General features: G+C 45.9%; 1 protein-coding gene across 12 annotated transcripts in view; it reads left to right on the top strand.

Moving 5' to 3' along the window:
* RBM25 (RNA binding motif protein 25) overlaps nt 1-25979 on the top strand; it is an 841835-nt gene that overhangs the window by 647849 nt on the left and 168007 nt on the right. For all 12 annotated transcript variants that reach the window (XM_069638623.1, XM_069638627.1, XM_069638622.1 and 9 more), the window contains one exon: nt 25331-25481. In XM_069638623.1, coding sequence (XP_069494724.1) covers nt 25331-25481 — 151 coding nt within the window. The remainder of the gene's footprint in view (nt 1-25330; nt 25482-25979) is intronic.

Consider the following 25979-nt stretch of genomic DNA (forward strand, 5'->3'; position numbering starts at 1 on the left):
GAGAGGCAGAAACTCCTCCCCAAGAGGTTCCCCGGCCTCTGCATCAAAATGACCCGCTGGTCTGGGTCCCCTCCCATGCCTCCCTGGTCAGGGGACGGTTGTCATTCACGCATGTGAGGGATCACATCAGACTGGTGGGTGCTCAAGACATCACCCACGATTATTGCATCCAGTTCCACTGGCCACCACGATACCATTCACCAAAGAGCAGACGCCTATCGCCAGCACACCTGCAAACCCTGCTGGAAGAGGTGCAGATCCTTCAGGAAAAGGGCACCATAGAAGTCTTCCCCATTCACCAGGTAAACCAGGGTATTTATTCAGTGTACCTCCTTGTACCCAAAAAGGATCTTGCCATGCGCCCTGTGTTAACTTGCACCAAGCGAGTAAATTTGTCAAACAGCAAAAGTTCAGAATGACAACAGTGCAGGAAGTAATCCCACTGCTGGTGCAGGGGATTACATGGCAACATGGGATATGAAAGATGCATACTTGCGTATTTCAATGTTGCCAACGCACAAGGTTCCTAAGGTTCATGAGAGGACGTGCACTGTAGGTTCTCCCCGTCGGTATTGCCTCGGCACCCTGGGTGTTCACAAAGGTACTGGCGGTAGTAGCGGCTCGCCTGCGCAGGCAGTCCATCCCAGTCTATCCTTACCTCGACTACTGGCTAATAACAGGATTCGTACAGAACATGCCTATCGAATACCCAGAAGACGGTAGTTCTCCTCTTTGATTGAGAACCCTAGACTGAAGAGAAGTCCAGCCTAGACCTCAGCCAAGTTGAACAGTTTCTGGAGGCTCTAATTCAGACCAAATACAGATTCGTCTTTCCCTCCAAAGAGGTTTCAAAACATGCTGTTCCAGTTCCCTCACCATGGAGCCAGTTGCAAGGTGACCGTACGCAAGGCAATGCTACTGTTCGGGATGATGGCCTCTTGCATTTACCTAGTTCCAAATGCACGTCTGCGCATGCGCCCCATGCAAGAGGGACTCTCAAGCCAATGGTGTCCGGCCAGCGTATAATGGGTTGATCTAGTGGCGGTCGCGGTAACCCTAGTCAGTCTCTGCAGTGGTGGTCGGGAAAATCGGTGCCCAGTTAAAGTACCTAAATTAAAAGGATCGAATGCCAAAGGTGAGGGTGCATTCGACCGAAAACAAAAGGATAGAATTTTTTTTTTTTTTTGATGTAGTGTAGCTACAAAAAGGTGTTTTTACACCAAAAACGGGTCCTTTTTTTCGGTCGAATTGACTCGACCCTTTTGTCATTTGACCCTTTTGAGTCGATACTTTGACCTATAACCGGGAAAATCTCCTGCAACCGAAAACCTTCACCACCCCACAGTAGAAGCCACTCGCCACACACTTGTCTGGCTGGGGAAATGGGGTGGGGGGGGCACCGCCTTCATCAGACAGTGCACCGCCTGTGGTCCCCAGCAGTAGAATCCAACCATGTAAACCTGTTGGAACTGCTAGCATTGTTCAAAGCCCTGAAGGCATTCCAAACACACCTCCAAGGGAAGACAGTCCTAGTCCAGACAGTTCTATGGCCATGTTTTACCTAAACAAACAAGGGAGCACTCGCTCTCCAGGGCTATCCAAACTGTCACAGAACATATGGAAATGGGCTCTCAAACACAAGATGTTCCTACTGTCACAACATGTTCCAGGGGAACTCAATCTTCTGGCGGACGTACTCTGCAGAGACTTCCCACTACCCGTAGAGTACGAGTGACCATTACGCTGCAGACCTTGTTCTCAACGTCTTTGCCGACTTTGGCTTCCTAGAGATCGACTTGTTTACAACTCTGGAGAAGGCACAATGGCCAGGTTATGCCTCCAGATACCCGCAGTACCACTGCAAAGGGAACGATCACGGGGTAACATGGTCGGGGAAATTTGCCTACGCAGCCCCCACCCACTCCCCCGCACAACATGATAGTGCAAAAAATGCACCAGTAAACAGTCGGGATGATTCTGGTGGCCCGATGTGGGCCCGCCAACCTTGCTTCTCCCATCTCATGGTAATGTCAGTCACCTCCCTCCCCACCAGGAAACTGCCATGCCCTTATAACATGCTGTCGCAGGACAAGGGGAAGACACTGTATCCATGCCCTCAAACTCTCAATTAAGCAGCTTCGCTCCTGAGGTCCTAGTTTGGACACCTCAAACTCCCTCAGATGTATGGACATACTCGGGGAAGCACGTAAACCCAACACTAGACATTGTTATTCCAGCAAATGGAAATGCTTTGTCATTTGTTGTAGTGGCAAAAGCAGCAATCCAATTGAATGCACTCCAACCCACATTGTCCTGTACCTAACTCACCTGCTAGATTCAGGCCTGGTTTTTAATTCCCTAAAGTTTAGTATTGTAGAGCGCGCCAAGCCCTTGGGTATCTGGGCGCTTGAGCATAGGTGAATGTTACAAGTGCATATGCAAAGAGACTATTAACAGGCATGTTAACCTGGGTTACAGGATTGGTCAAAGTGCCTACATTAAGCATAAATCCAGAGATGCTACAGCAACTGAAAAGTAAATCAAGGATGGTCTAAAGCACCACACATTGTGACAAAATAGTTGCAAGCTGGGTGACGACCATAAGAGGCCACTGTATTGAGACTAGAACCAGTATTAGGACCACTACCACTGGCCTAATATGGGAAATTTGATAATGATTAAAAGGATCAGCACCGACTAAGAAGAGTCGGTGGGTATGCATGGATGAAACAAGAGATAGTTGGTGTTGGGCAAAGAGCCAGGTTTTCACTTTAGATCTGAAGGTCCAAAAAAAGATTGAGCCCTGATGGCTGTCAGGAGGGAGTTCCAGCGCTTTGCAGCTATCACAGGGAAGCTGGAAGCGCCGGGGGTTTTAAGTTTATACTTGGGAATGTTGAGACAGTGTGAGTAAAAGGATCTTGTGGGTCTAGAAGGTTGGTTCCTAGAGAACTTTTCAGCCAAGTATTTGGGAGGTGATTTTGACGGGCATTTGTGGGATGACGAGTGTGCACAGTGCGGTCCCGCACTTGGAGCCAGTGTGTATCCTTTCTAATGGCGGAGATGTGGTTAGATCGTGGGATATTTCGGGCCGATCTAAGGTATTGCAATAATCCAATTTAGATAAGATCAGTGCCCTCGCTGGCGTTGGGCAACTGTTGGTAGATAAGTATGGTTTGCAGGCATTGATCAGTTTGTTAGTATAAGCTGTGGTTGCGGCTGTGGCATTTACGTGTTTTTTGATAGAGTGGAGTCTAAGTAGACTTTTAGGGTTTTGACCTCGTTGGTGATTTTAATGTTTCCATCAATGTTGAATGTCTTGTAGCGAGTGTCAAGTTTATTTCGGCGACCTTGAGAGCAAATGATTAGGAGCTCCGTCGTGTCGTCATTTAGGCAAAGGCTGTGGGCGGCCATCCATGCCTGAATTTAGAGGTAAATTTCAGTTAACAATTTGGAGTCTGTGTCATAGCAACCAGTGAGTGTAATGAGGACTTGGGTGTCATCTGCATGAATTATGCAGAGGACACCCATGCTTTCAAGATGATCAAAGATGAGCTTAGTGAAAATGTTGTAGAGCGTGGGCGAAACACAGGACCTCTGTGGGACTCTGCAATAGATGGGTAATGGATCACAGAAGCTGTAGGAGCAAAGACCCTAGTAATTCTGTTTGAAAGAAAGGATTGTGTCCAGCTAGCTGCGTAGTGTGAGAAAGAGGCCGCTGTCATCAAATGTTTGGTGAGGATCTGAGGGTAGTGGTGAGCAGGCGCTCTAGTTGGAGTTGGTGGACACAAGGATGTCAGCTTATTACAGCTGAAGTGAGAACAGTCTGGCATTCCTCACACTAAGTGGGCATGGAACCAATGGAGTGGGAGGGGATGGAAACATTCAGCAGGTGTGAAACGACAATTGTCCTTTCTGGCTTAAGCTAAGCCTGATGCGGGCTGAGATACGAGCGGTAGGAATCTGGTTGGTGCTACAGTGTGAAACAAGGGTAAGAGGGTAGCCATAGTAAGCATTACGCTCCTTAAGGTAGCCATGTGCAATGCCAAGTAAATAGGAACTCACAGATATTGTGAATCACACTTAAGGTTGGGTGAAGCACACTAGTATATGCAATAAGGTGCTGGGAACAACACAGTAGGCTGAATGAGGCACACTAGTATATGCAGTAAGGTAGTGGGAACAACACAGGCTAAAAGATACACTAGTATTTGGAATAAAGTGCTGGGAACAACACAATCGGATGGGCTAAATGAGGCACATTATATGCAGTAAGGTGCTGGGAACAACAAAGTTGGCTAGATGAGGCACATTAGTATTTGCAACAAACTACAACAAACAGCTGGGCACGTCTAAGTCAGCAATCGCATTTTGCACGCAACAGACAAGGTTTAATGTTCAATATTAATGGGCAGAAATCAACATTCAAATACTAGCAAATGCTAGGCAGCAATTGGGTAGGCACGCAGTAAGGGGCAAGGTGCACCATTCAAGATTTAAAAATCAATCGGCAAGATGCAGCATTGAATATTCAGGTAGGTGTACAGGATAAGGTGGCAGAGTAGCATTCAAGGGTATATCCCTCCTCAGGGAGGGGCTGGCGAGAATTTAAGTAGATGGGTAAGGACGGAACGAATAATCAGGCGATCACGTTTGAAGTCCGCATTAGCGCATGTACAAATGGTAGTGAAGACATTAGCTTGTATTTGAAACGTTAGTGTTCAAAGTGGTATTACCGCATTTTCTGTGGATAGGCTTTTGGAGGTAGGACTGTTCTCATGTGTAGGTAAGCAGGACTAGCAGCCTTGGTGTTTATCGGACTGAAGATGCCAGTGTGGCAGAGGAATGTAGGCTGAGTTGAAGGGGCATTTAGAGGCAGCGGAGCGTCAAAGGTCATCAGAGCATGCATGCATGCATGCATGCATGCATGCAAGTGAAATAGGTGTTGTGATGCGATTCCGAAATCATCAGGCAGCATAGCTAGATTTAAACACACCTTGTTTAGCTGAAGGGTTGGTGAGACAAGCAAGTCTGATCATGGACAGCCACAGACAGTTGAAGGCCTTAAGTGTGGGCCTTCGGTGGACCCATTAGTTTAGTAAGTGCAGGTGCACAAAGGTCCACTTATCTGCACTTTCAGCATACACCATGTCCCAGAAGTTTTCGTAGTGGACAATTCCAGTGATAAAGGTATTTATGGAGGTGGTAAAGAGACTTTATCCCCCTATTTCTAACCCTTCTCCAGGATGGGACCTGAACGTTGTACTTACTAGTCTAATTGGGCCTGCCTTTGAACCTATGCATAAGGCTAGCCTTAAAACACTCACCTACATGACTGCCTTCTTGGTGGCAAACACATCAATGAGAATGGTGAACTGCAAGCTCTTTCAGTTCAAGACCCATTCGTCACAATTTGCAAGGATAAGGTGGTACTGCACACTCACCCACGATTTGCACCTATATTTATTTCAAAGTTCCATGTAAACCAGTCCATAGAACTACCCACCAGTTTTTTCCAGAACCACACTAATGTGGCAGAAAGAAGCCTCCACCCACTAGATGTCAGGAGAGCAGTGATCTATTATCTGGGAAAGACCAGGCCACTAAGAAAGACAAACCAGTTTTTCGTTTCCATGGCAGCTGGTAGAGAAGGGGACCCTGTCTCTAAATCGGCTATTTCAAAGTGGATCGTAAACTACATCACACTGTTACACTCTTTCCAAGTTAAATCTGCCCTTCACGCTTAGAGCACACTTCTCTGGGCACAGGGGCTCCCCTAGCTTTTATTGCAAATGTTCCTCCTGGGTCCATTTGCAAATCAGCAACCTGGAGTTCAGTACATACCTTTACACAACACTACTGCCTAGATACTCTCTAGATCTGATTCTCCGGTGGGACAAGTGGTGCTAAAACGGCTCTTTGCTACTGTTCCTTCTCACAACCCAACATCTCTGGGTACAGCTCGCTAGTCTTTGCACAGTATTGGGGAGAATTCTCAGAAATGTGTTAATTCCCCCCGACTTGGAGACCCCCAGCAACTTTGCTGGATATTGAGGACTTGGTTTTTTTTTTGTTTTTTGTTTTTGTTTTTGTTTTGTTTTACCCTGGAGAGAGTGAGACCCTTTTTCCCACTCATATTTTAATGTGATTTCTGGACTTTTTCTTTCTTTCTTTTGGTTGTGTAGCCCGCCATTCATAGGCATCATCTTTACATTGTGTTACACAGCACCGTCAGTGCAGTGGCACATGGAAGTCTTTCATATTTCCAAAAGATTTAAATACCTTCTCTGGGATAAACTGTTTCCCAGAGCAGTAAAGTGAAATTGACTTTAGTTAAGTTTGTAACTTTCTAGACCCAGCACACACGATCTTAAAATAGGGTGCTGGATGGGTTATCTAGTATCCCCTTTTGTCTAACTTCTCATGTAACATTTTTGTTACCTTTTACTCACTGAATGGCTGGTGGCAGTGGTTTCTTAACTACTGTGGTGTGCATTTACCGCAGGCTGCGTTCGCGGCTGCAGTGAAGCACCCATGGGTGCCATTTTTGTCCAAATTGCCCGGTCTTCTTTTTTCGCCATTTCTTTGTGGAAAGGTCCTTCAGATTTACTCTGCGCCCCCAACCAGGTTTGGTCCCATTGTTCGCTTTGCTGGGATTCACAAGTGAAGCCTGCCTCCTACTCCAGGGTGTCTGGGGTTGCAGGAAGTGAGGGAGGTACCTCAAACTCCCTGTGCTTAGTCTCTTAGGAGATCCAAATGCACTCTGTGATTGGCCGGCTGACTGTCCGGCAAGGACAGCTACCCTGTTGGGTGACTGACAGCTAGTCTGGAATGAATGGGAGAGAACTGAATAAAAGGCTAGTCTTTTGGCTTGGAAGGCAGAGTCGATCATTGGACGAATGAACTGAAGAAGAACTTGAAGAGGATGCCTGCTGCAACTCCTGGGCCGTTGGTTTGACCGGTGAAGCACCTGCTGATGTGCTGAAATTCCAAATTTGTATCGACAGATGAGCCCCTGCAAGGATGACTTCTCTCCTTGAGTTGGTGGGACCAATCCACACCAAAGTAAGCCATCTGGACATCCTTCTCGGAGCTGGTTGCTTTTCCACAGAGTTGCTGCTTCAAAAACCGAATAGCCAAGGAGAGGAACACCAGATTCTGTGTTGCTTTTAAGTTGGCCAAGAGCTCCAGGAAGATCCTCCGGACTCCCAGGAAGCCGGACTGACTGAGCCTGAACCCACTCAACAGTGCGTGACCCCACAAGCAAGGAAAGTCTATCTCGATAGCCAGGGACCACAGTTTCAGTAGCCGCGAGGACCTGAAACACCGAAGTGCCACTTGTTGGAAAGATTGCCGGTTGGGAGTGGTGACCGTCCCTCTTCAGGAGTACCCGGACGTCCTCCCTCTTGTCCCCACAACTGAGGCCCAGGAACAGGGGGATCCGCAGAGCTGCACAGGAACAGAAGTGATCTGCACTTTCAATACAAAGGTACTGTAAAGTCGGAGAGAACTTACCTCTTATTGTAGAATTGCTTGCATCTTCTACTACTGACAAGTCTAACCAGCTTGTGGCCCTACATTCGATTCTTCCTTTTCTTCAAAGACTTCTAAAACATTGTGCAAATACTTTTCCACTCACCTACCAGAAGTGCTTCATCCTATATAAGACTATTGCCCATTGACTTTGGCTTAGCCTGTTATATTGATTTACTCTGCTTAGGGGATCCAAACGTATTTGCCTGCTTAAGAATATTTCTGGTCTCTTATTGTTCTAATTTATTTCCTTTTACCAACTTCTAACAGTATTCTAAATGCAAACAGTAAGATATTAATGTCCCCAGCGCCCTAGCTATTGAAGTCACCCAAGGGTGTAGGTTGTCTGTGGGCCATAAGAAAAGGGTCTTCACTGATTTTAGAATACTTAGAGTGCAGTTTGAAGTGTATTTGAGTGTTACTTTTATATTGCTCCCTTCTGAAGAAGGCTTGCTCTAACTGACTAATAATTGTTTGTTCAAGAAACCGTGTGTAAGTGTTTATTTGAATACTTGTCACTGTGAGTCTCTGTATAACTCCCCTACAGCTCACATTGACCCCTCTTGAGATAAACCTGGCTGCTCAACATGCTACCAAAGGTACTGCACAGTCTGAGAACTTGCCTCTTGTGTAGCCACTTGGCCTTGTTGGAGACTTGCTTGGTTGCATGTGTATAGTTGCTTGCTGCTTCTTTACCTCACAAGCCTAATCAGCTTGTGGCCCTACCTTGATTTGCGTCTATTCTACAAAGACTTTTTAAACATTGTAATAGACTGTCCACTTACCTACTTAAGAATAACTGTGTGAATAGTTGTTTTATTCTGAACTCTCTTCTCTTTAACACTACTGGAAATTCATTTTTACCTCAGAATGGGGAAAGAAAAACAGAATGGGAACATTGATTTTTGGGATGTTGAGCACAATTTCAATGGGAAAGAAAATGCAAATGGGAATTTGGGCTTTTGTGCTGTTCATTCTTATGGCAAATCTTTAGGACTATACCAGTTCACAATACACTGGGAAAAGATGATTTAAAATTCCCACATTACAAATCCTGTGAAATAAATGGGGAAATTAATTGATTTACTTAAAGAAATATACTAGGGATCTACACAGGGAAGCAAAACTGGTTTTCAATGGGGAATTGCTTACATACACAGGCAAACAGGGGAGGGGATTTTAAATGGAAAATCTCCAAGGCAATGCTGAAAGAAACGAGGGGTTTTTCAATCTATGGCTTGAGGTATTTCAACTTACAGGAGAGGTCTGTGCTGGACATCGGAGGGCGTCAGTACACTGCTGGAACTGCAAAAAGGGGTCCGTCAAGGTCTCTGCCGAGTCCTCCAAGGGTGTCACAGGTCAGCTTCTAAATCTGCTGGCTCCACTGCAAACTAGGCCTCTTACTGCTGGGATGTTTCTCCTGATTTCGGCAGTAGAGCATCTCCGGGGTTGGTGAAAAAGTCCTGATCTGATGTGAGGTGACTTATTTATAGGGCAAATGACATCACTGTGTCTTTGGGGACAGAAATCTCACTGCATGACAAATGCTTTTAATCTCCATGTTTTGACAGAAATTAATGCATTTATTAACACTATTTTTCAGCGAATCACACAAACCTTGTCCGGTGTCTGTGCGTCATTCCTGTGCAAAGACATTTTTTCTTCATTTACTCCTGAATTATATCTGTGAAAAATGTGGCGCTTGGTGGGTGGCATATGCATCATACTGGGCCCACTTGAATCACATTTGTATAGCTCTCAAATTCACAAGGAGGGCCACATTAAGTTTTCATTAATAATTTTTGGTATGTTTGTCTCACCAAAATAGTTTTGTGTTGAAAAGCGGTTAACTTTCACCTTTTCAGAAATCCTACCATGACTACTGTGCAACAAATATTATCCATTTTACACGATAAACTATTTCTCCCATTTTATATAATGGACAGTCAAACCACTCCTTGACCGTGGCCACCACCTTCCTGGAGCACATGACCTCAGCAGAGAGGTCTGTGTTTAGGTCAGCCTGCTCATTCCAAGGGCTAATGACCAGCTAATGCATGTTTAATTGCAGCCTGTGTGACCTGGGGGGTCATACAGCTGGAGAGCAGACCTGCCTTTATCATATCCGGCCCGCGGATTTGATCCCCGAGCCTCCTATTTTGTATATTTAAGTTACAGGCATCTGTTTCCAGGACAACAAACAAACGAATTCAGTTTCAGCTTTGAAGAAATCACAATCGGAGAGAAAAAGAAACCAATGCAAGCAACACAGGGCCTTTCAAAACTCAGCCGTACATTGCCTCTTAACTTCACATTTCCCTTTAAAATGAACTCTTGAAAGGCGCACAAGTCTAACATTTAAGTGTCACTGCAAAGTTTTTCCCTGCATATACAGTGGTTAAATGAGGGCATCATAACACTTTAAGGGACTTTGGTGCACATCTGGTTTTGCAGAGTCACTTTGGAGGCTAAATCAAAATGTCATTCTGTTGCTTTCACCCACAAACGGACTCAATTTTACTGCAGCTGCTTAAACCCAGTTCAGCATCCCATTATGGCTTCTGTGCACTGTTTTGGGCTCATGATAGACAGAAACCAAGTTCATATTTTGAATGTTTTGCAAACATTTTGGTGAGCATATTTTTCGTTTTAAGGTGAAAAACGAATACTAATTTTATTCATGACAGAAAGCACTCTTATTCGCTGCAACTACTGCACACAATGCTGACATCCCATTGAGGGTTCTGTGGATTAGTCAAAGTAATTTTGCAATGTGCCTTTCGCTTTTGTGTGAACAGCAGTTTGCCTCTCCATATTTTGCACTTTTAAGTACTTTCCTTTCCCTTTGATTCGAAAGTGCAGGGCTTTATATTGGATCTTATTTCTTGCCTCCAGGGGTTATTTTACCCCACACTGTGTACATTAACCATACAAATAGACTTCATTTTTTGGGGTGGGTAGAGGGGCATGTGTTCATCTTGCTTAATACCATGCCATAGTCGGCCATGTACACATTAAATATTATTGTACCAAGGACACAGCCTTGCTCAAGTCCATTCCTTCTTTCAACCTATCCAGTGATGAGTCTCTCCTGTTTCCTGTGACTTTCTTATTGCTGCAGGTCCCAGTAGAAGAATGGCCCAGTCTCCAGCATTGGATCTTTCATAGATTCACATGCTAAGAATATTCCCCGTTGACAGACTGGGAACCCTCGGTACGCTTATAAAGCCGTTTCCCATAGGAAAACTTTCGAAACTTTTGTGTCCTATCTACGTCGTTTTGGGGCCGCGCACGCATGCCCCACTAGGACGTAGCAGTATAAATGCCCCGCGCCCCGGCTCCCTTCAGATTTCAACCGTCTCCAAAGTAGTGGGAGCACCTTGTGTAGTCTACTATTTTGTATAGGTTGTGCTGTTGGAGTTTTCTCCCGATGTCAGGGAAAGCACTGTTCCGCCCGTGCGCTAGGGCCGGTTGAAGGTGTACAAGGGGGACGGACATATGGATTGCATATATTGTCTACACCCTCATCATTCGGCAGACAAGTGCGACATCTGTAAGGGCTTCTCCCAGAAGACTCTTAAAGATCGAAGTTCAAGACTTGTGGCATGGTTAAACGATGGAGCAGGGGCATACCCGCCTTCGGAGGTGGGCTCCACGTGCAGGGTGGCCTCAGTGTCAAAATCTTCAGGGGCCCTGCGCCGCTCGACATCGTCGGAACCCCCGGTGAAGAAATTATGACCGGCGGAGAAGGAATCATTGAGAAGCCATTCTAAGGAGTCTTCGTCGAAGAGAGCCTCGTCATCCTCATCTTTGACGAAGAAAGTCAGAAAAGAAAAATCAAAATCCTTGTGCGATCATCATAGATCGACCTCGAGTCGAGATGCAGAGAAGCGTAGGTCGAGTTCGGAAAAGGCGGGAACACCTCAAGGACCTGCACGACCACCACAGTCGTCGACGGCAGGGCAGTCATCGACCACTTCTCTGCCACTGACACAAGTGGTCTCAACCGTTCTTGGGCCGCAGACGGTAACGACGTTGACGACGGGGCCAGATTTAGCATCGTCGACGGAGATCCCGCAAGAGGCCTGGCGACCTGAGGTGTACGACCCAGTTTTGCCGGTGACACTACTGCAGCAAGAGGCCTTGTCGGTGTCCTCGGGAGATGAGGATGTGAGAGTAGCTGGCCCTGCAGACCTCGGGTTACGTGGGATTACAAGGCCTCTCTCCGGGAGCATTCCGGAGTCTACCCCTCTTCTCAATCCGCAGTCACTCTTGTCGCTGGAGGTCTTATCCACGTTGCTGAAGACACTGGACGAGAGACTACCTCAAACAACTCCGTCTAGGTCGGTCATCGGCGACCCGGGCCCGTCTCGTCGGCCACCTCCGTCAACCCCCACGGCAGTGCCTGCGGGTGGAGACCTCTCGGCTCCACGCCACGAGAAAGGAGAGCTGATAGATTCGGACTCGGACAGTAGAGCCTTATCGGATGTCTCGCTTTCTCCCTCCAGGGATCCGACCTGGGAGTCTGAAGCGGAATTGGAAACCCCAAAAAAAACCCGGCTCAGCCGTCTCCCCCGGACTACATTGGGTCATTTCACACCATGATGGCCAAGGCTTGTACAGAATTCGGGCTGGCCCAGGAAGAGGAGAAAAAGGACTTTTCTTTTCGACCACATTGGAAAGAGGAGAAGGTCGGTGTTTTCAGTACCCATCCTGGATCATGTGTGGCAGGAGGGGTTACAGACCATGCGCCACCCTTTCTCGGAACTCAGTGGTGTCGGCAGCGGTTGGGAGAAAGGAGGACCCAGCACAAGACGGATCCTTCAGTACGCCAGCATACCCCTCCCAAGGATACAGATGGGCTTCTCAAGCGGCAAAACGACACCGGGACCACCAGGCTCCCAATAAGAGAACAGGTTACTCGTCAAGGAGGGATAAACAGACCAAGGAACAGCAATGACGGGCATCGGAACGTTCTGGGAGGCAGGGTATCGTGCTACATCAACGAATGGGAGCAAATAACGGATGAATTGGTGTTGGACGCTGTAAGATACGGTGGTCAGTCAAAAGGCTGAAAAAATATCGAATTACAAAAATCTCGGAAAAAAAATCTCAGAAAAAAATACCGAATTATTTATTTATATATGTTTTTGGGGTCAGGTAAGTAAAAAAAAAGGGTAAAATAAAAAAAAGAAAAAAGGAGGGTTGGGGGGGAACCCCCCATTTCGAATAAAAAACGTCATAAAAAAATTCGACTTTTTTTTCGGCCTTTTTTTCGAGATTTTTTTTCGAGATTTCGAAATTCGGTATTATGACCATAAACCGTAAGATACGGACATTCCCTGCAATTCAAAAGCAACCCTCCGCACATCCCACCGGCGTTTGTAGCTCAACCCCATCTGAGCGTGTTGCAGTAGGAAGTAGCACTTGTGCTACAAAAAGGTGCTATAGAATTGGTTCCGTCACAGAAGGGTCAAGGGGTTTATTCCCGATACTTTGTGGTGAAAAAACCAAACCGAAAGTGGCGTCCCATTCTAGACCTGCGGGATCTAAACAAAACGTTGAAAAGCCTAAAATTGAAGATGCTCACGCTCCAAGAAGTGATCCGGTCAGTTCAAGAAGGGCACTTTCTGGCGTCTCTGGATCTGCAGGACACGTACTTCCACATACCAATGTGTCGGCGACACAAAGTTCCTAAGGTTTGTGGTAGGACGGACTCACTACCAGTTCACAGTACTTCCTTTTGGGCTGAAATCCTCTCCCAGAACGTTCACAAAATGTTTGGCCCCGGTGGCGGCCTGGCTAAGAAGGCAAGTCCATCATGTATACCCGTATCTCGACGACTGGTTGGTCAGGGGGTCCTCCCCTATGTCGACTCACACAAGTTTGCAGGCCACCATGCACCTCTTACAACGGCTGGGGTTTGCGGTGAACTTCGAGAAATCCTCGTTAACGCCGTCCAGAAGCTTGGTGTTCCTGGGCGCACAGTTCGAGACCCAGTCATGGTTAGTGAAACCATCCCTCGACAGAATCACCAAACTCAGTCGATTGGCAGGTCAGCTGAAAATCAATACCAGACTGTCAGTGAAAAAATGTCGATTCTGGGTGCTATGGCGTCCTGCATTCCCCTGGTGGGCAACTGCCGCCCGTTCTTGAGGCCGGTTCAAGAGTTTCTGGTGGACCAGTGGACGCAGGCCCAAGGGCTCTGGTCGGACAAACTGACCGTCGACGACGAGGAGCTCCTACTAGCTCTTCAGTGGTGGCAGAGCTTCCAGAATCTATCCAGAGGGGTACCCCTACAGGACCCGGAGTTTCGGCTAACCATAGTGACGGACGCGTCCCTGACAGGCTGGGGAGCGCACATGGGCACTCTACAAACACAAGGTCGATGGTCTCGGAGGGAATCTCTCCTGCACATCAACGTTCTGGAACTTGGAGCAGTGCGCTGGGCCCTGAAGTCGTTCCTGCCGCACATCAGAGGGTCCACAGTGAGAATATTGACATACAACACGACAGCAATGTTTTACTTGAGGAAGCAAGAGGGCATGCGATCCAGAACCCTTTCCACCGAGGCTCAGAAGGTGTGGCATTGGGCTCTGAAACACGATATATCCATCGTAGCTCATCTTCTGGGTGTATGGAACGAGCAAGCGGACTCGCTCAGCAGAAATATGGACCAAATTCACGAATGGGAGACGGACAGCGTTCAGTTGTCGAAGGTCTTCGAGAAATGAGGACGGCCTCCGCTGGATCGCTTCGCTATGCAGAGGAACAAGAAGTGCAAAATGTATGCCAGCAGGTGGCCACAGGAAGACTCTCTGGGGGAAGCGTTCTCCTTCCCATGGACGGACCAGTCCCTCTACGCCTTGCCTCCGTTCCCTCGAATACGGAGAACTCTGCAGTGGATACGCAGCCGTGGTTTTCTGACCTCCATCACCTGTCAGTGGCTCAACCAATAACGTTCCCGAAGGTTCCCAATCTCCTGTCCCGGGACGAGGGAACAGTGTGGCATCACAATCCAGACAGTCTCAATCTCACAGCTTGGCTCCTGACTTTTCGGAATTTGTTGCCTTGAGCAATTCGTCGGACTGTCAGAGGATCCTGCAAGCAGCGCGAACCCCTTCCACCAACAAGTCGTACGAGTGTAAGTGGAGAAGGTTCTGTACGTGGTGTCAAGGACAGACGGGAGTGCAACCGCTAAGGGTCACTCCGGAACAGCTTCTGCCGTATCTCGTACACCTAGCGAAGAACGGATTCTTTTTCATCAGTAAAGGTACACCTGGCGGCCATCTCTAGATTCACGAGTAGGAGGAAGTTGTCTCCTTTGTTTAGCGACAGGTTGGTGAAACACTTCATGAGGGGTTTGTTCCGGACGTTCCCTCCGGTTAAACGTTTTTCACCAACGTGGAGCCTTAATATGGTGCTTGCAGGGTTAATGAAACCACCCTGTGAACCAATGGCCACATCATCGATTAAGTTCTTGTCATGGAAATTGGCCTTTCTAATAGCTATAACATCAGGTAGGCGGATCTCGGAGTTGCAAGCGTTGGTCATAGACCCTCCGTACCTAAGGTTTTTTAAGGACAAAGTGGTTCTGTCAACGAATCCTCGTTTCATTTCAAAAGTTCCTACGGCTTATCATAAGCACTCATCAATTGTCCTGCCCACCTTTTTCGCGACCCCCTCAACGGCTGCGGAAAATGTCCTACATATCTTGGACGTAAAGAGAGCTTTAAAATGTTAGCTTCATCGGACTCAGCAATTTATATCTATGCAACAACTCTTCGTTGCATATGGTCCTTCGACGAAAGGAAAAGCCTTTGCAAAGCAGGGACTGGCCCGATGGGTCTCGTCGACGATTGCCTTCTGTCATTCCAAAGCGGAAAAACCGCTACAAGGGCGTCCGAGAGCTCATTCAACAAGGGCAACTTCGTCGTCGACGGCGTTGTGGGCAGGAATCCCGCTGACAGACATTTTCCAGGCGGCGGCATGGTCAGTGCCTCACACATTTACCCGCCATTACTGCCTCGAACGCACCTCTTTTTCAGGATCACTGCTGTGCATTCTATTCTAAGCATGTGAATCCATGAAAGATCCAATGCTGGAGAAGGGAATAGTTTCTTACCTGTAACTCCATTTCTCCAGCATTGGTATCTTTCATGGATTCACATGCGCCCGCCAGCCTCCCTGGAATGCAATCGTCTTGTATATCTAGGTTTCACCCCATTCGGCTTTGGAGGGGTCGAAATCTGAAGGGAGACGCGGGGGCGGGGCATTTATACCGCTACATCCAAGTGGGGCATGCATGAGTGGCCCAAAAACGAGGTAGATAGGACACAAGTGTCTAATGTTTTCCTATGGGAAACGGCTTTATAAGCGTACCGAGGGTTCCCAGTCTGTCGAATGGAATATTCTAAGCATGTGAATACATGAAAGATACCAATGCTGGAGAAATTTAGTTACAGGTAAACTATTCCTATTTTTCCCTTTTTTTCTCATCTCTATCGATCTATGCTATCGAACACTTTGAAGTAATCCACAAAAGCGATGTTTTGTTGATTTACTTTAGTTGATAGCGTGCTATGCATTCGGAATTGTAATGCCCAGATATCCTGGGTCAAACCTAAGATTTTGCAGAACGCCGTTTGCTGTTTTGAGATAAGCTGGGATCTCACTTTCCAAGCTTTTATTTTTTTCCATGAGAATTGTGCAAACTAATTTTCCCGGGGCATCTAACATGGCAAGCAGCCTGTAGTTGGTGGTGCTGCCACCGCCGAGGTCTCTTTTTTTGTGTTCAGGAATTTCATTTTTTTCTTCTTCAAGGAGGACGGTATAATGCCTTGGTCCCTTATTTTTCCAGACCATTGCCACATTATTCTTGCCCATAACTCGGGATTCTGTTTTAAGACATTAGATAACCCCTCAGGTGCTCTTAATTTTTTGATGGCTAATTCAATGTCTTCTGGAGTAAATTGTATTTTTTCCATACTGACTTTCTGTAAGACTTATTTTATTGTGCATTTGTAAGGTGCTTATACATCAAGAATGTGTTTCAAAGGGTCCACAGGACAAAGGAGAGGTAACATGGGAAACAAGGCAGATGGAACAAACTGATTAACGGGAAAGTGGCAGTCCTACTAGGCCTTGTGATCCTTTAGAACGTATAAGTGCAGAAGAGAGAGAAGGGACAGGGAAGGGGTAAGTGCTACGAGTTACACAGAGGAAAGGGCCAGGGAGTCAGTTGAGTGGAGCAGTATGTGCCTGGCAGAGCACGCTTGGTTCAGAGATTATCTGCAAATAAGTGCAGGCCTGTGAGAACACAAGCCATTGGGTGCCGAGAGCTAGTGCTGGGATGGGGGTGGAAGGGTGAGGGCGATTGGAAGGCCGTGACCCGGAAGGACACAAGATCTCAGGCCACCAATCTCAGCGACGGTGTATTAGCACAGGGGTTGAGAAGTGGAAGGAGGAAGTGAAGAGGCAATTCTTGAGCTTCTGGAATTTGAGGAGATCTGGCTCAAGACGGAGGTGTAGGGGCAATCTGTTCAAGAGGAGAGAGCTGCCACCAGATCAGTGCTTAGAAAAACGCCTGACACGCTGTTAAGCAGAATTGCATGCAGTACCCTTTGGGACCACCACATACAATTAGGACTATAGGTGTAAGCAAAACCAACCTTTGGTATAAGTCTAGTACAGTTTGTGGTAGCGAGCTGAGCACTCAGGCTTATCTCAAGAGGGAATGTAAGCAGTAAATGAAGTTACACAGATATGGTCAGAGGAGTGGTGTTCTGTTGGCAGCTTCAACTCGGTATACACCGGGTGCTGAGCTTTTGTGTGAGTGTCGGATCGATGTCAGTCCTCGTGGGCTGTTGGTGCGGGTTGTTGTGCGGAAGGTGGTTGTATGAGATTTTTGAGTGAGATAAGTCTGCAGAAATGCTGAGTTTTTTTGCTAGTGGGTTGTATGAAGTTTAAGTTTAACATGCTAATGTTCAGAACTCTGTCCGAGTGTGGCGCTTGCCAATCCTCCCAGTCTCATCAGGGTGGGCGAAGGGGTTACGCCTGGCGGGGTTTTAGGTTTGTGTGAGGCGCTCCCTGTGCTGTTCTAACACGCTCTGTAACTGTTGTAACTGCTCCTCGCCTTTCTATTCTAGCAAGCTCTGTAGGAGTTCTAATCTTGATGGATTGAATGGTGTGGGTTCGGTGTCTATTCTCTATGGGTGCTGGAGCTGGTGTTGTGGTCACCTCTCACTAACTTTCTATCTAAATGTGTCTGCTGTGGGTTTGGATATGGTACGGCCGGGAGGCAGTGGATGAGTTGTTTAAGGGCTTTAGTCTCGGTCTGAGTATGTGATCTGTCTATGGTGACCTTTTGTTGCTATTTCCCATTTGGGTTCGATGTATGTCCGTTTTGGGAGTGACCGAGGTTGGTGTTTTTCAAAGTAGTTTATTGGGGTGGGCATTCTAGTGCGTCGCTGTTGTAGTTACGCTGTGAAGAGCCATGATTTGAGGAGTTTCCTGAATGCTAGGTGGTTTGTTGTGTTCCGTATATTCTTGGGTAGGTCATTACAGGTTTTCGATGCCTGGTGAGAGAAAGAGTATCCTCCGAGTATTGTTCTGTTAGCGTTTTGGTTCCAGGCGGATGTCGGTGCTTGATCTGTGTTCTTGTTGGTTGACGTAGGCGTAATTTATCACCTAGGAATTCTGCGCCTTGTTTGTGTATTGCTCAGTGCGTGATGCACATGGACTTGAACTTTATTCACTGTTTTAATGGTAGCCAGTGTAGTATTTTTAGCGCAGATGTGATGTTCTCTTCTGGATAGCTTGAGGAGGAGTCTGGCTGCCTCATTTTGTATGCGTTGTAGTTGTTCGGGCATGCCCAGGTATAGGCTATTGCCGTAATCTACTGTGGACATGATCAGAGCGATGATGGTAAGTGTTATGTTGCGAACGACAGGATCCTTTTTGCTGCTCGCCGGAGGAAGAAACATTTCTTGAGTAGAGCGTTTACTTGTGGCTCTAGAGTGAGGTTGTTATCCATCAGGACCTATAGGTTTTTTACAGTTGGTGATGGTGCTGGTGTGGTGCTGAGCTCTCTTGGCCAGGGGATGTAGCTGATGTCTTCTCCCTTTTTTGAAACAATCATTATCTCTGTTTTGCCTGGGTTTATTTTGAGGTGGTTGAGGTTCATCCAGTTGAATATATCACAAAGGCAATTCTCTAGTGTAGTGTTTTCTTCTCGGGTGTCTTGTATGTTGAAGATTTGAGTATCGTTGGCGTAGTTGTAGCATGTGAGGCCGGGTTTTTTGATGAGTTTGATTAATAGGTACATGTAGATGTTGAATAGAAGCGGGGAGAAAAATGATCCTTGTGGTACTCCGCACGTTGAGTCTCTAGGTTTGGACTTAAAAGGTTTCATCCATACGGTTTTGGTTCTGTTTGTTAGGATTTGATCCATAGTAGGGCGGTGTCTGTTATTCCTAGTCCTTCTAATCTCTGAGGATGTTGTTGTTAACAGTGTCGAAAGCTGCGGATAGATCAAGGAGAATCAGGGCAGTACTGTTGTCTGAGTCTGCGTTCATTTTTAGGTCGTCTCATATTGAGAGGAGAGCCGATTCTGTTCTCTCATTGGTCTGAAACCAACTTGTGCCTGGTCTAGTAGGCAGTGCTCTTCTATGAATTCTTGGGTTATTTTTTAGACGTACGTTTCTAGCAGTTTGGCTATGTAGGGTATGTTGGAAATGGGTCTGTAGTTGGATAAGTCCTCTAAGTTTCCTGTTGTGTCTTTGAGTAGCGGCTTGATGTAGGCCGATTTGAAGGCCTGTGTTACTTTACCTGTTGGGATTGAGAGCTTGAGTAGATTCCTATGATATTCCATGGGGGTTCCTTGTTTGAGAATTGTTTTCGATATGTCCGGGGGGTGGGGGGGGGGTCTTCAGTAGAGCCTGATTTGTTGCTTTGGTTTACCAGTTTGACAAGTCTCCACTGATATTTCTGGGAAGCTTCGTAGCTTCTTTGGACATTCCTTGCCGGTGTCGATGGGGTTTGAGGTGTGATTGCTTGGTCTGTTTTGTATGGTGTGTTGGATGAAAGTTATTTTGTTTTTGAAGTGGTCTCCTAGGTCATCGCAAAGTCTAGTTGATGGAATTGTGTTGTTGCAGCCCGGTGGGTTTTTTTATTTAGTTTATGATTTTGAAGAGTTCTTTTTGGGTGTTTGGTGCTCTGAAGATTCGGTTGTCGTAGTGTTTCCTCTTCGCTTTTTGTATTTCCTTTTTATATGAGCGGATCTGTTGCAGGAATTTCAATTTGTTTGCAGTGGTGGTGTTGCTCCTTCATTCAGATTCTAGTTTTCGTTTTTTTCTTTTCATCTTGCTGAGTTGTGTGGTGAACCATTTTGCTGTTAATTTCTTATGTGATGGGGTCAAGGGCTTTTCTTTGGCGATGTCATCTAGAGTTGTTGCGATCCAGGTATTCAGTAGATTAACATTTTTTGTCTAGGTCAGCTTCTTCCATGGTTGTTGCTTATGGTTTGCTAAGTTCCAGGAGCTTGGTTAGGTTGGAGTTTTTTTATGGTTCTCCAATTTCTTTTCATCATGATCAGTGGTTTTTCTCGTTGCTACTTTGTTGGAGCGGGCATGATTATGAATGGAATGATGAGGTGGTTGCTCCAGAGTATTTGAATTGGGTGTGCCGTGGTGATGAGATCCTGGTTGGCGAAGATTGCATCAAGTGTGTGCTCTTTTGACTCATTGTTGTAGGTTCATGGCTGCTAGTTTGGCGGTTAAGGATTTTTGTGTGGTTTCTTCGAACCAGATGTTGAAATCTCCGAGGATGATCACTGATTGTACTTGATGGCTAGGATGGTGATTGCTTCCGTGAAGGCGTCCATGAAAGTCGCATCGTAGGTTTGTGTTCTGTATATCGTATGAATTTCAGGTTTGTTTTGGGGTTTACTAATAGCCATAGTATTAAGGATTCGCATACTTTTGGATTTCCTGTTTGCTTGGATTCATTTGAAGTTTGCAGGCAGTTGTTGAGGGTGATCTTGTAGTTGTTGTCTAGCCATGTTTCGGTTACAAATAGGATGTCTATGCCTCCTTCTGATAGGTCGTATATTTCGATGGTATTTGGACATTGACCTTGCATTTATTAAGTTAGTGGATTCTCTGGGTGTGATTTAGTTTTGTGGTTATTCGTTCAGGTTTGTAGTTGTCTGGTCGTGGTGTTTCTGCATTGATGTTGGTAGGATGAAGAACGGCAACAGCTGCTTCTTCGTTGAAGCGGTCCAAAAGGTTGATAACGGGGCTGATAATCGTGGTGCTTCTACTATGATGATGCTCTGTTCAAGACCAGCGATGGCTTCTTCTTCATTGAGTCAGATTGTTAAGTTGGAGGTTGCATTGTTGGTTGTCGGGGCTTCGTCGTATTGTGCGGGATGTTGTGGAAATCGATGGTGCCCCTCTGTCCTTGTGAAGTGAGGGGTAATTGGGTTGGAGTCATCCCACCCTCTGGTTGAGTGCTCCCGTCTTTTTTCCGGGTGTTGCAGGAAATTCTTTGCATGTGTTGAGGTTTCCGTGTTGAGGTGTCGGTGTTCCGTGGTTGTCGTGAGGTATAAGCATTTTTCTCTTACATAGTTTGTTCTGGTTATGACTGCGTTAGGTGTGTTTCCTTCCGATGAGGCGGCTGCTTCTGGGTTAAAACACTTAATTTATTAGTCATTTAGTCATTTAGAGATCATACACTAGAAGGAGGCAACTTAATATTATACACAAATACAATGCAACACAAAACCAATAAGTTTGAGTAAATTAGGCTCCCCCGAAATAAAAGCAAAATGTCATTTCAAATATTTTAAAGGGAGTACAAAGGCAAAAGTTAATGGATCACAAATATTTTCTTAAGCAGTGCACATAATTAAGTTCGCTAGAGGACTTGATTCAGTTGAATAGGCCTTGCCCAAAGTCAATGGGCTACTGTCTTGGATAGGAAAGAGCAGTCTTGTAGTAAACGGTAAAGTATTTGCCAAAGTTCTCAGAAGTAGTTTTTACAAAAAACAATCATGTCGGGTCGTAAGCTGATTAGACCTGCAAGTTGGGAAAGTTTCACGAACTTCCACGATAGGCAAGTTCTCTCAATTGGGTTGGCACAGTACCTTAATATAAAGAAAGGATGCAGCTGAAGACGTTTACTGGCAGTTCCAGCAGATCTCACTGTTCTGAGCCTCAGTCGTGGCGACAAGAGGGAGGACGTCGGGACTCCTGCACTGCACGGGATCGTCGGAAAAAGGGGACAAAATGGAGTTCCTTCAGTTCAAATAGCTGTAATTCAAGCACACAAGCTGGTGTCCCTCTCCCTGGTTAATCCTAGCCTGCTCCGAGAATTGTATCCAGGTGGCTTACGAGTTGATTGGTCCGACTAAATCAAAGGAAGAAGTCGTCCTTGAAGGGGCTTCTGTCGAGATGAACTTGGCAATTCGGACCTGCAGCAGGGCTTCACCGGGCAAACCAACGGTCCAGTAGTTGCAGCAGCCTTCCTCTTCCAGCTAGTCTTCGGTTTTTTCGTTACAGTGGTCGACTCTGCCTTCCAAGCCAATAGACTCGCCTTGTAAACAGTTTTCTCCTTTTCATTCCAGCCTAGCTGCCACACACCCAGCAGGGTGGCTGTCCTTGCTGAACAGTCAGCCAATCATGCCAGAGTGCATTTGGGTCTCCTAGGAGACTAAGCACAGGGAGTTTTCGGGTACCTCCCTCACTTCCTGCCCACCCCAGACACTCAGACGCCAGAAGCGGTCTTCAGTCCTGAAGCCCGCCAAAGGCATAGGAACAAAGGGGCCAAACCTGGTTTGGCGCACAGAGACGCACTCTAGAAGGACCTTTGCAAAAAGAAACAGTGAAAAAAGACCCGGAACTGTTTAAACAAAGGGGCTTAAGGCGCCATCTTGAAAAACATGCTCCCGCGATTTTATAGCTACCAGTGTTCGTGGTTGGGGAGAAATCATGGTAGTTCGTTGTAAAACCACTGCCACCAGCCATTTCAATAGGGAAGGGTAGCATTTGAATGCTACATGTGTTTCTAGACGGAGGGTATACTAGGTAACCCCTCCAGCACTCTATAGGAAGATAGTGTGTGTGTGCTGGGTCTATGAATTTAAAAAGACTAGTAAAGTCAATTTAACCTTGCATTCCCTGGGAAACAGTAGGCTATCCCAGAATAGGTATTTATACCTTTGGGAAGTCTAAAAAGACATCCCTCTGTCACTGCACTGAAGGTGCTGTCTAACACACATGAAAAGATGATACCTATGGAGTTATCTAAAACGCCATAATCAAAGAACCGGAGTAAAACCTACATCAAAATGCATGAAATAGTGGGGGGAAAAAAGGCTCACATTCTTTCTAGGTAAAAAAAAAAATCAAGTCCTCAAAATCCAGCAAAGTTGTTGGGGGTTTCTGAGGTGAAGGGAATTAACACATTTAGCACATTTATGAGAATTCTCCCCAACACACGCAGAGTGTTGGCGCCATAGGTGCGTAAACGTGTGGAAGGAATGTATTTAGTGAGAACAAGTTGTAGATTGATTGGTTCATGGCCCCAAACAGCCCTATGGATGTTGCATAGGGATTTGAATTTGATCCTTGCAGCAACTGGGAGCCAGCCAGGGAATTTTAGGGTTGGAGAGATACGTCTCTGGGTTTAAGGGTTATATTGGAACTGGTGCGGTTAGCCCCATACAAACCTTGCACTTACTTCTCCCACTCACTCTCCTGGATTGGATTAACAATTGCAATACCTTTTTGGTTCCATAATTCCCTTCACCTCATAACAAAATGTGTGCTTGTAGTTTTTCCTTCATACGACAAGCGGCGAGTGCCGCCTGGTGGTTCTGCAATGATGCCTTATGTCCCCTTGCCAATTTCTAGATTTGGTCTTTAGTGTCTTGATCAGTCTATTGGCTTCTCCTTCCAACAAGCTACTCTTGATTGGTCAGGATTTAATGACGCACATCTGCTGTGCTTGTCCTTGGCATCTACTTTTAAGGAGTAAAATGGTTTTTCTTGGTTTGTCCTTTTTCTTACAAATGTATTTTTGGTAGTTGCATATTTCATAGAATCGCTCACAATTTATTTGCAGTATGCTCAATCTCTTGTTCAGTGATTTCTGATTCAAACTGTTCTACAATCAACTTTTTCAGTGCTGCTATGTTTCGTCCATCTAATTCTGTTTTTCCCATTGGATACTTCATAGTCTCCATCGATTACAGGGTCATTGTTACTCTGCTTACTGGGAATTTGACTTGCAGCGTTTTATGGTCTTAGTTTTGTAGGCTTTTCTATGATTGTAGTCATGCTATAACTTGCATCCAGACTCAAGAAAACATAATCAATCCACCTTTAACATTTGCCATTTCCCCAAGTATATTGTTTAAGGCATTCATCCCCCTTCAGGGCCAAGATTTTCAGGCCCTGTTTGGTCATTGCAATAAGCAATTTAACCACCTGAGAATTATAGCCCATAGTAATACCTACGTTCTCATCAATGGTATGGAGGTCTGTATACTGTTGGGCCTCATTGTAATTTGCTTTGAAATCACCCATGATTGATTCAACGGGTGCTCTCTCACTACTTTATCCAGTTATCACTCCATATGAGCCCCTATGCGTTTTTCTTGTTCGCTGTAGAGTAATAAGCAGTGATCTTTCCCTTTGTACCAGCTCCCATCTTCTGGACCCATCGCCTCTGGTCTGTATTTGTCTATGGGCTTGCAGGGTTACGATCTTGTACTCTTTTCTCTTTTTTCTCGGGGGTCTCTCTCTGATTGCTATACCCACTTCTACTGGAACTTGTGTGTGTGTGTGTGATTAACGATGGTTCAGAAATTGACGTTTTTTCCTTGTCAGCGTGCACTGTTCATCACGTCACGTTTCTTTTGGGACTTCTCCTTCAGCATGGGCTTTTATTGCCAATGCTGCTTCCAACTTAATCCAAAACGAGCGTTTGCTCTCCACTGCCTTCTGCACTCGCGTGAGTGGGCAGCCTTTTTAAGTCAGCTGGTACAGTTGGGTTTAAAGTGACTGTCGGTTTTCAAAATGAAAAACCTAGCACCGTGCTTCCCGACAAGTTACACTCAACAGCCATCAATTAGGGTGTCCTCTCAAATGTTTACCACTGGGTTAGTTCTGAAAATCCATCTGGACACATCGAACCATATTGTTGATAAGCTTTTGAAATGAGTTCTCTACTGTTTTCCAACTGCTTCATCTAGTTGTACAGACTATGTAGAAAACCCTGCCTGCTGATGGCTTTCCTTTCCAGAGCACCTTGGGTCTGGCTACAGGGGTCTTTCAGGCAATTGCAGTTGATGAGCAGAGTCAAAATAGTTTTCTTCAGTAACTGCTCCCTGCTGAATGACTGGCATCAAAGAATCACCCACATAATCCACTGGCTTGGGAAGCACCTGGTCCCTGAGTCCTCTTAGTCACCCCTAGACAGCAGCTTTGGTTAGACTACATATGTGCAATTTTGTATTCTTTATTTTTGCCTATAGCGACAGACTTCTTTTCTTCATAGAACAATTGGAACAGCTTTGTTTTCAATCTTATGTTAAGAGGGCAATGTACACCTGAATCTGAAACAGTTACTGGAAGGCAGTGGACCCTGGGTTTAATTTTTTCGACTGCACTTGGTAGTTTGAGACTTGTTTTGATAGAACTACTTTAAGTGCCCTGCCACTTGATTTTCAGTCTTGCTTTGATACTGACGGGTTATTCTATGGGTAATGTGTGTACTTTTTATTTTGATGCTACAGAGGAAGTGCTTTTCAGAAGAGGTTGCGAGACCGTGAGAAAGAGATTGAAGCAGATGAGCGTGACAGGAAGCGGGAAAAAGAAGAACATGAAGAAATCAGACAACGGCTTTTAGCCGAGGGACACCCAGATCCTGATGCAGAGCTTCAACGAGTAAGATATGAGCATATTTGAAGGGTTATGTTAATCTTCTAATCTGTTAGTATGTGGCATGGAGAGTGGTGGGGCAAAGTAGCCTGGCTAAGCATGCAACTTCAACACTTCAGTATAAATTGCTGCAGCTTGGCTGAGTCTCGTTTTAAAAATTGTGGATTAACTGCTTCAGACTTTAGATCCTTGTGGACTGGGCACATAAACCACACAATTAATTCAATGCACATTGCTTACACAGTCCCCTGGGGAGTGGCACACCAAATGATAACACTCGGAGGCAAGTGAAGCCCTTTTTACTACACCTGCCTTTCAAAGCCTATCTGTTTTGGGGCACTGATCATTCTCTATGGCCATTGGTGCAGGAGAACTGTTTTCCATAGTTGAATCCTTTTTTAAATGTTGTCTTCCACTCTTCGCCTTAGTGAAGTGCAATAGAGATGCTTTGTCCCTATAACTTTGTAATCCGTAACTTTGTGGTTACTTGCATGATGTTTGCAA

This window comes from Ambystoma mexicanum, chromosome 14 (assembly GCF_040938575.1).
Source record: "Ambystoma mexicanum isolate Mex_15411 chromosome 14, UKY_AmexF1_1, whole genome shotgun sequence".
Taxonomy (NCBI): Eukaryota; Metazoa; Chordata; class Amphibia; order Caudata; family Ambystomatidae; genus Ambystoma; species Ambystoma mexicanum.